The sequence below is a fragment of the Elephantulus edwardii genome, unplaced genomic scaffold (assembly GCF_000299155.1).
Source record: "Elephantulus edwardii isolate Elephantulus edwardi_28Jun2011 unplaced genomic scaffold, EleEdw1.0 scaffold00026, whole genome shotgun sequence".
Classification (NCBI taxonomy): Eukaryota; Metazoa; Chordata; class Mammalia; order Macroscelidea; family Macroscelididae; genus Elephantulus; species Elephantulus edwardii.
In genome coordinates this window covers 5920336-5931499 of record NW_006399776.1, presented here as the reverse complement: position 1 = coordinate 5931499, position 11164 = coordinate 5920336, and the positions used below count along the sequence as shown (strand labels likewise).

The 11164-nt window shown below is 34.7% G+C and overlaps 1 protein-coding gene across 1 annotated transcript in view; it reads right to left on the bottom strand.

The window, feature by feature from the left end:
- Window positions 1-11164, bottom strand: part of INO80 (INO80 complex subunit) — a 121666-nt gene that overhangs the window by 78796 nt on the left and 31706 nt on the right. Inside the window, exons 11-17 of the mRNA XM_006882999.1 lie at window positions 10144-10353; window positions 9649-9729; window positions 7525-7620; window positions 3137-3196; window positions 1858-2000; window positions 1207-1291; window positions 469-586 (exon numbers count right to left, since the gene is read on the bottom strand). Coding sequence (XP_006883061.1) covers window positions 469-586; window positions 1207-1291; window positions 1858-2000; window positions 3137-3196; window positions 7525-7620; window positions 9649-9729; window positions 10144-10353 — 793 coding nt within the window. The remainder of the gene's footprint in view (window positions 1-468; window positions 587-1206; window positions 1292-1857; window positions 2001-3136; window positions 3197-7524; window positions 7621-9648; window positions 9730-10143; window positions 10354-11164) is intronic.

Genomic DNA, 11164 nt, shown 5'->3' with positions numbered 1-11164 from the left:
TATAAAAGAGTTTTATAAGAGAAAGAAAACGTATTTCCTTTTGGTTCTTTTATGTCTAAAAAGACAAATAAGGACGCTCTGGTGGCAAGAAGTTGCACGGCAATCACAGAGGCGTGCAGTTCAAATCCACCAGATGCTCTGCTGGAGAAGGAAGGACAATCTCCTCTTGTACTAGTGCGATCCAACTTGACAGTACACACACAAATAATAATTAATAATAATAATGATAAAAAGACAAAAACACCCAATCCCATTATCATTGATTCAAACTCCTAGAGAGACCCTATAAGACAGAAAAGAACTGTTGACTTTTCAGTTTACCAGTGAGTGTTTAAACTCTGCATCACCAGGGCTGCTCTTCTAGGTGTACTGGGAAAACATGTCTTCCCACAGAAGAAAATATATAATTATTTAGTTGCTTTTACTAGCAGGCAAGAAAAAATTAAGAAAGATTCTAACAATACTCACTCTCATCAATAGCAGATTTGTTTTCGGCATGGCTCTCAATGTCTTTGGAAAACCATTCATTAAATTCCTCATGTGAATCAAATAATGTTGGCATAATGAAATGTAACAGAGCCCAGAGCTAGAAACAAAGGTAAAATAAAAGTTATATAGCCACAAAAAGACAGTGCAAAGGAATATATGAAGGTGTAGACAGATGTACATACGTGCATGCACATATGTGTGTGTGTATGTTGATTGTCTTGAAATATACATGTGAGAGAAAAAGTAAATATATTAATTATGGCTGTTTTTACATTACAATGCAAAACTGCATACTTGTGAAAGACTGTATTTTAGGTTTTCAAAGCCTAAATTATTTTACCTTATGATTCTTTACAAGAAAAGTTTGTTAACAAAATATTCTCACTATTAAGGAACACTACCTTTCAGTTTTAATATTCTAATGGTTAGCCTTTCTTGATATGGTCACTGTTTATTACACAAACACAGGGAAATGAAATAATTCATGGCTATTATGCAAGAGAATAAGAAAACAGGACTGATGTCTAAAAATCATTTAAGGCAAGCTGTATTCAAATTCTTCTTTATGAGAAGACTATAACTTGTAAAGCACTCCAATGGGGCATAGGATGAATAATTCCTTAAAAACAAAGACAAAAACAACACCCCCCCCAATTCCTTGTCACAGAACCATACTATTTACTAAAGACATAACCTCAAGCCTTGACTAGTGTGTACCTCTGCCATAGTGTTCTGAATGGGTGTCCCAGTTAGCAAAAGCCGATTCCGACACTGGAATTGCAAGAGGATTTTCCAACGAACACTGTGCAACAGAATAAATTACAAAATACTAAATTAGCAGTCAAATGTTTCTGTTCACTATCCCACTAATAATCAATACTTAGAGAAATTAATAACAAACTAAAAATACTGCATTAGCGTTTGAAAGAAACCTTCCACTTAAAGCATTCTTAGAGATGTAACTACAACCAACATAAAACAATCTCTAATTGACATCTAATTAAGTATAACTTTCTACTTCCCATCTAGATCTCATATTTAAGAAATAATCTCTCAGAGGGAAGACAAAGATCTCGTCCCCTATAGAAATTTTCTCAGAAGAAAAAATGACAAGTTAAAACTTTAATAATTACTGAGTAGGATGGTATAAGTAAAAAAAATATCCTTATATTCTCAGCATTAATATTAATGCCCTATGAAAAATGTAAAAGGAAATTTTTATCTTCTGTTCAGTTACATTTACTCAGAACACTATGTTTAAAATATGTGCCATATTTAAAAATCTCTCTAATCCGTATACATATATATGTATTTTATTAGTTTTTTGCTCGACCTATGAATTTTGATTATTACTGTAATTCATGATACCTGGAACTACTCTTGAGCGCCTGGGCCTCATCAAGGACCATGTACTGCCACTTAACTCGCTGGAAATACTTTACATCTTGCACCACCAACTGGTAGCTGGTGATAACCACATGGAAGGGAGCATCCTGAGTATACAGGGTCTTCTGTAAATGTAAAAGGGGAGGGGAGAAGGCACCTGATAAATTCATAGTAAATGAATGTATATTTTCTGTATTTTCCAAGGCCAAAGTTCCAATAGGTCCACAACTAGGTTTTTTCCCCCCCATGGTAAGGAGATTTACAACAAACTGAAACATAACTGTTCTTAAAGTGGTCATCTAAGTCACAAAACTATGCTAAGAACTATTCCACAGCTAATTAAAGAAACTTAAGCCTGTATTTCAAGTTTAGTTTAGTGTTGAAAGCCTATCAGTTGTGCGCAGTAGCGTTTGAACTGACTCAGGTGATACTCCAGCAAGTTTTCAGAGGCAGTAAATCACACAGGAGGAGATTGCCCATCCTTCTCCCAAGGAGCAAGTGGTAGATTTGAACCATGAGGCTTTGAATTTGCAGTGTGACTAGGACACTAGAGCTCTCAAAGAATTAGGAGTGGGAGGTCTGGGATGATAATCTTTCTCAGTATACAGAAAGACACAATGCAGACATATTTTATTTTGCTTCATTTTATTGTGTTTTTTTTAATTATTATATTTCTTAATTTTTATTTTTTATTATGTGTGTGTGTACTATCAAATCAGATCTGACTGGTACAGGAGGAGACTGCCCTTCCTTCCTCGGCAGAGCATCTGGTGGATTCAAACCGTGCGCCTCTGGGATTGCAGTGCAGCTTCTTGCCACTAGGCCACCAGAGCTCCCCTCATTTTATTGTGTTTTAAAGATACTAATTTTGGTTGTTTTTTTTTAAAAAGAAAAAATGGAAGACCAGTCACAGCTTTGTGTCACAAAAGTCTATTGGCACCATTTTCCCAACAGCAAGTACTTTGTGTATGTAACACATTTTGATAATTCTTGCAATATTTAAAACTTTTTCATAATGCTATTGCATGCTTTTGTATAGATTCCAGTATAATGAAACTAATTTTTCTACACACTGAGGAAAAAAAAGTGTAACTTGCTTTATTGTGATACATATTTTAGTGTAGTGGTCTAGAATTTAGCCTTTGATATTAACTTCCAAGGTAAGCCTATATTTAAAAGCACTTCATGTGTTAGAAATTATTCAAATTAACTGGACAAACACTAAGTGAATGCACGGGTATGCAAGTAAGCTACAAGTTACCTGACTCCAGAATCTCCGGATAACTTTTCTATCATGAGGATTTCCCCAATATGGAAGCACCTAGTGAAAAAGTCAAAATACAGAGCATTTTCTACCCATAATCTTCAAAATATCACTATAAACATGTAACTTACAAAAAAAAGAAAAACAAACAAACAACAAAAAAAAAAACCACAAAAAACATGTAACTTACAAAGCCAGTGATAGTCTAGGTGGTTTGACCAATGTCTTTTTGACCACACACACACACCCCTTGTTTTAAAAGAAAACAAATACACCCCCCCCTTTTTAAAGGCAGTAGAGAACTATTCAGTGAAAAATTATAAAGCTAAGTTACAGAGAAGAAAGAAAATCAGATAAGTGTAGTGTTTAATACATGTTTCCTTGAAGGTATATTTTCATTTCTAAAGTTCTCATGGAAAGTTTGAACAAAGTTATTCAAAGTTATATACAGGGTCCCCAGAACAAATATTATACTTTAAATGTGGTGAGATTCTGGTAAAATAAAAGGAAAGTGACTACAGAGTAAAGGTCCTAAAGGCATCAACACTTTTTGCTCACTTGCTTTTAGATGCCATCTACTATGTCATAAGGACAAAAACCTGGAAAAATCATTATAAACACAACTATACTAAAGGAAATACAAATAGTTCTCCTAGAAGTATGGAAACAACAGTAGATGGAACATGAAATATGCAGTAAGAAATCTAGATGAATAAAAAGAGTGAATACATGAGTATAGACTCAAGCACAGCAGTGCTTCTGGAAATGGCACAGCACTTGGCAGTCTTTTGTGCTGTTGTACATGTGTTGCTATGAACTGGAATTAACAGCACCTTGAAAAACAAAAAGGAACAAGATGGAGGCTAAGATGTTAAAAAAGAAACAAAACAAAATTAGGTAGCCTGTAAGTGAGTCGTAGTTAAAGTGTACTAACATGCTCCTTGTATTTTTTTGCAAACTATTAGCAATATTAATTTATACTATTTTGGAAGAATTCACAATGTAATCCATCTACTGAGTAATTATGAAAGAATAATAAAAGATTACATAATTGGCAAGATAAGAAGAAAAGTGGAATAAAATATATAATCAATTCAAAAGAATACAAGGGAGAGAAAGGAAAACGGAGCAAGCGAAATAAGTAGAAATTAACACATCATTAATTATGTTAAGACTCAAAAACGCATTGCCCTCGAACTGGAACAGATTCATGGATGACACTCCAGTGGATTTTCAGAGATTGTAAATTATACAGAAGACTGCCCATCTGTTTTTCTGTGAAGCAGCTGGTAGATCTGAACTGCTCAACTCTGGGTTAGCAGGTCAACTCCTTACCACTAGGCAACACACAAAAAGGCAAAATATATTCCTTAAGAATAATAAATAATAGAGAAAGACTGAGTGTGAAAAGAAAAGACCAATAAAATTAATTATCCACATGGCAAGATCAACAAAAAGAAGAGGGTATAATAACTCTAGGAATAAAGCAGTACATTACTATCAGAGGAAAAGCAGAAGTCACAGATCATATGCAGAACCACAGAGTGTTACCCAGTGTTATCTGACAAATAAATAAAGCTTTTATACTGTCATCATCACAGATCTAAGTATCTTTTAATACAGCTATACTATAAACCTGAGCAGATTTTACATCTATCTGGATTTCACAGCAAAGTAAAAACACATCAAGGTGCTACAAGCAGCTTGCAATCAGCTGAGAAATGATTAGTGGCACTGCAAAAAAAAAAGGCCTTGTGATCTACTTCTATAAAGATTACAGTCAAAAAAACCCTAGGGATCTTTTCAAGCTTGTAACATATAAAGGTCTCCATGGGTTAGAACTGACTTGATGGCAACATCTTTGGTCTTTGTTTTAAAGAAACAATGATCATACCAATTAATCAACTAAAGCAGTGGTTAGCAAATTCTTTCTGTAAATGGCCATATACTAAGTGCTTTAGGTTCTGCGGGACATATGGTCTCTGTTACAACTACTCAACTCTACAGTTGTAGTGTGAATGAAGCCATAAATAAAACATTAAAAATGAGTATGTCTGTGCTCCACTATAAATACATTTACATTTCATATACCATGTGTCATAAAATCATCTTATTTACCAACCATTTAAAATGTAAAAATCATTTTTATATGGATATAGTAAATACAGAACAAATGAAATAAAAAATTAGTATCTGAACACAGTAGAATGGGTTTAGGAAAACATGTAGGTGTGAGCACATCTATTCATTAAAGACACAAATATGAATATATGAATACTCTCCAGACATGACCAAATACCTTCCAATATTTGATATTCTGGGTTTGAAAATTTAGAGCCATAATCTCAAACAGTATAAAACTGTTCACAAAAACCATGATCTGAATCCTAAAGAACTGAATAGGACATAAGGTCTTAAAAGTTTCTGAGTAGCCATCTAAAACATAATGATGGGTCTCTACTTGCGAGGAGAAAGACATTAAGAAGGGAACCAATATCACAGAGAAGCAGAAGTATTCAGGAACCACAATTTTACCTACCCTGAGACCATTTACTACCAAAGCCTGACCTAACAGGGGTCATAACTGGTCCTAGACAGCATGGGAGAAAACTATGCAGAATTCAAATTCTTAATTAAAAAGCAAGACAAACGGAACAGAAGACTCCCTAAGATTTATAACCCTAAAATGCTTAATCCTAGATCTGAACTTATTCCCTCACTCCCAAGGTCATCTCTTAGCAAAAAAAGCAGTGCAGCATACAATTTAAAAAAAGGGAGAGATGTTACTTGTAATATTGGCGCCCTACATAAAAAAACATCAAGGGAGCTCTGGTGGCCTCATGGCAAGAAGTTGCCCTGCAATCCTAGAGCTATGCAGTTTGAATACAAGAGATCCTCTGCTGGAAAAGGAGGGACAGTCTCCTGTACCAGTCATATCTGAAATGACGGTACACACACAAAATAATAAAATAAGATAAAATAAAGAATAACAAAATAAAGATTGGCACCCTACATAAAAAACATCCTTAGACTAAAAGGGCTGTGAAACACAATGGATATGAACTTTGTAAGCAAACAAAATAAAAATTTATTTTTTATGAAAAAAAAAAACAAAAACAAAAACCCCACAAAACATCAAACAACAAAAACTAAAAGGGCTGCAACAGTAAAGATGTGAATGTTAAGAGGGCAAGGGAAAGAAAAAAATGAACACAATTAGATTAAAAAAAAAAGGGGGGGCTCCCACAATTGGTCAATGGGTCACAGTTTACTGACCCCTACCCCTAAAGTAAAGTACCAAATGCAAATTCAACATGCAAGTGAATGTCCAATTTCAAGCTTAGGTACAAAGTCAAAGGATAGCTAGTAATGACACAAGAAATATCACAATGCCATCTATTGGTCAGTGGAAGAACTACTAAAAACTTGGGGTGATTTTTTTGTTCTATGAAGTCAAGTTGGAACCATTCTCGGCTGCTCCTCCAACCAGTTTTCAGAGACTGTAAATGTCAAGGGAGAAGACTGCCCATTTTTCTCTTGTACTAAAAAATGAAAGCTTACGTGGGTGTTACTACTGTTGTTACGTGCTTCTGAGTTGCTTGAGACTGTTCAGACTCCCTATGTACAAGCATCCTAAACCCTGCTCTATCCTGTGCCAATCTTATGTCTGACATACCTATCACCATTGCCTCAGTGACTAAATCAATCCATCTCATCGAGGGTATTTTTTTAAAACTATTTTCAAATTCCTGATTGTTCAACATCACACATAAAGAAATAAAATAAGATGGTAATCTCTGATACCCACATGGCCAACTCAAGAGAACACACTCAACAAAGTGCCTTTAGAATGATTCTATCTTTAAAAAAAATCCTATCTTCTCATAAGCAGAAATTCAGTCAGTTAAATTTAAAGTTATAGATACAATGTAACAGTTGCTAAATTTTCAAGTCAGAACAAAGATGGAATCAGTTATAAAAGTTACCAAAATGAGATGTTCCATGTATTTCTATTCCTTACAAAGCACAAGTCAGGTAAAGACCTACCTCCTAACCTCCATTCAGTGATTAATGAACAACATGGAATTGTTAATATAGAAAAAAATCAAACAAACAAAAACAGTCCCCACAATCCCAGTCAGTTACTGTTATCAGGTCACAGTTGGCTTCCTATCAGTTTTTCCTAAGTTGTAAATAAAAAGTTGTAGAATGCTCTCTTTCTTCTTGTTCCTACTGTTTACAGGGAATGCATGCAACATATATTGGAAATAGCATGGTAGTTAAAAACTACTATAAGCAATTAATTAAATCAGTAAGGCAGCAAAAAATAATGAAAAAGTTTGTTTTAAAAAAGCAACAGAACTTTTTGTTGGATTTAGTTTTACCTTAAATTTAGGAACAAATCTAGTAAACTCCTGGTGCCAATTGTTAAGTGTAGAAGCAGGTGAAATTATTAGGAAAGGTCCCCAAATGTTCTCTCTCTGCAACAGAAAAAGGTAGGTGAGCCAAATGCAAGAAAACAAAATAAGACGCTTCAACGATTTAGATCCTCCCAGAAGAGCTGTGGGTGAGCATTAACTTTACTGGTAAGTATATTCATTTTCTCCTGGACACAGAGCCTACTAATTCGTCCTAAAAGCCTTCCGAGGTCCCAACTCTTCTCACTATTTCTAGTTATTGGAATGAATGGAAAACTTCATAAGCAGTTCCTTACTTCACCTCTACCTTGCATGTGAACTTCCAAGTTGTAAAACAACCCAGTGGTAGATGGAATTTGCTCCAGGACTTAAGAACCATAAATGACATAGCTGAGCCTCTGCATTTTGTGGATCCTAACCTCTACACTATAACAGACAAAGTGCTAGTCTATAGGTCGTTTGTTGTAAGAACCACCTTCCCTCTGGAACTTGATTTGTGCCACAATTAGAACCTCTACTCAGAATATTATTGCTTTTTAATTTTTGACTCATGTACTTTTAACTTGTTAAATTTGTGTCTTCTAGGCTACAACACTTCCATGATATATCTTTAAGGATATGAACATGTACGGCTAAGCACAATTCATAACAGTGCATCTAAATTCCAAAAGCAATCTCCATAATAGTCTACGTGTTTCCTACTGCCAAAGGGGCCCTTTAGAGTAGTGAGAGAAGATCTTCACCCTGAAACCCACAGTGCCCCTTTTCAGCAGGAAGTAGCTAAGAGAATATGCCATCCCCTTTTCCTTATGAATCAGGGTGAAGTCTCTCTCAGGGAGGAGTGATAGGGAATGGCAAAGGACACACTGACAAAGGAGATTAATCAGAACTGGCTTTGACAAGCACTGTGGCAATTGGACAATTAAACAGACATTCGGGGAGGGGAAGAAGAATGAACTGGGGAGGAGGGTAGAGAAAACAGTGCAACAATGAATGAATGAAAACCCAAAATCTCTGTAAATGTTCATTAAAACTAATAAAATTTAATAATAATTTAAAAAAAGAAAACAAAATATTTAATTCAAAATTATAACTCAAGGGAAATTTTCAAATTCAAGAATCTTCTATGTTTATTAATAACAGAAGCAATAAAGGTGGTTGTGCACATCTTGAGAAACTTCTCCCTCACACGACCTCTTTCAGATCCTAATTTATATTCTTCATAAAACACAACACACTGACTTATGTTATTTTCCCTGAACTAGATCTAACAATTTGCTATTTAATTGATACAGAGCATTTGCTTTTTACAAAGTGCTTTTACACATAATTTCTCACTTAATTCCTAAAAGACAGATATCACTTTTACTTTACAGAAATAAAAAACCTTATAGAGTAAAAAGGTATGGTTACATAACTAGTCTAAGTTTACACAGATAAGAAGGGAAAAGCTGAAATGTAGAAACAAGTTGTCTGATCTAAAACTACAGTGCTCTTGGCATTTACATAATGTGTAGCTGTTGAATTTGGTAGTTCGCAATGAAGAAAGGGGATTCAGAGTACACAAGCGCAAAAACTACACTGTTAAGGCGGGTTGGGAGAGGAGGCACCTTAGTGCCACTTAGAAAGAATTGTCAGGATTGCAAGCCATCTTTTTACATATGGGCTACTGCTAAAAGAAACTCCGTGACAGAGGAAAGCCAGGATGCATGGAGATTTCAAGGGAGAGCTTGGAAAACAAGGACTTTCCTCTACAACTGACATAGAAAAAGTTGACAACCTAAATTTGGACTCCCAAACTGTGAAAGAATAAATTTCTTTGTGTTAAAGAAAAGAAAAAAAAAACCACCAAAAGAATTAAACTGTTGAAAACTACAGTGTAACAGCACTGTGAACTTGTAAAGGTCCTGAGGTCAAGGATCAATCTTATTGTCCAATTATGTTCCACAGTCCAGCACTATAGTGCTTTGTAGTGCATAATTCTCATTAATCAATTGTTGAACATCTGAATAATAAAATAAATACGCATATAGTAATAGAAAATTATTTTAGGATCTAGAGAAAGGAAGATGAGACACTGTATCTACCTACCTCAGCCAGATGTGCCAGGAGAGCAATGCTCTGTACTGTTTTACCAAGGCCCATTTCATCAGCAAGAATGCCATTAATACCCTGAGGAGGAAAATCAACACAAACATCAACAACTTCTGCGTTCTACCATAATGTATGTCGCACTACTAAAATGACAGGCTCGCTTAAAACAAAAGTGACCTGGAGATACCCAAATTTGAGCACTAGTATCCACTGTTTTAAATGACTCCTTTTTGCCAACTCTATTGCTACAACAGTTAATCATAATACATGGGATAAGCAGACCAGGGGTATTTCTTCAGCTAATCTACTCCAGGTAAAAAAAGCAAGCAATTCTCCAGGTTATAAATATAGCCATTTATCTATCTCTTGTGAAAAATAAAGAATGAAATCCAAAACACTATCTTGCTCATTATAATTCTACTGAGCCAGTCAGTAACTTTAGAAAAACATTTAACAACCAAAAGAGAGTGAGTAGGAGCAGTTCAGATTCACCTGTTCATAAAGATTGGCCAACCAATTCATGCCTTTCAGTTGATAACCTTTTAATTTGCCATTAAAAATTGTAGGCTGTGGAATATCCTCACCGGCCCGGATTGAGGGGTTTGCCAGGCTGTAGCTCTCCCCAAACCCAGTGCCAGATCTGTTGGCTGCCCGAAGGGCAGCTGCTCGGCTTTCTTTTGCATCTTCATCAAATGATCTTGTCTGAAAAATTTTAAAAATGAAAAGAAAAATATGAGGAATAAAAAATACTAAATACAAATAAAATTCCAATAATATTTCTGTCCTATGCTAAGTAACTGGAAAAAATTTCTGATTATAAAGCAAAATCCACTATATTAAAACATACTACTAATTTAATGAATACTTAAAATAGAACATTTTTTGATGGAAATGGACTAATCCATACAATATATAAAATAAACTCCTTCACCAAATAATTTGTTGGATTGGATCAGTTAAAATTATGTAGAGGTTACATTTGCATTTATTTTTTACTTAAACCCTTTCTAAGGTTATATAATAAACTACCTCTACTCCATTAATGCCCCCTGCGAAGTTTAATTCTGATTTTATTAAACATCACTGTATCATTAATATCAGAGAGCAAACTATTATTAAAGTGAGATAAAGCAGTAATTTAGCAGTTTTCTCTAGATATGATTTGACCACTTAAAATTAAGAGTATGATTTTTATTCCATATACTTCTGGTGAGATTGTAAAATGTTCCAAACCACTATAGAAAGTAAGTTGTTTGGCACTTTAAGAAAAGCTGAAATTAGAAATACCATTTGATCCAGCAATTCCACTACTAGGTATACATTCCAGAGACGTTAAGAACCGTAACATGCTCATTTAAAGATTATTTATAAAACACAGAGAAGGAAGAAAAGATCATAATGGATGTCAGAAGAAACTCTGAATATTGAACTGGAGCACAGAGAAGCCAAAGCACAAGGAAAAATTCAAGATACTAAAGAGCTGAACAGAAGATAGAAGATTTCAAAAGGCAGC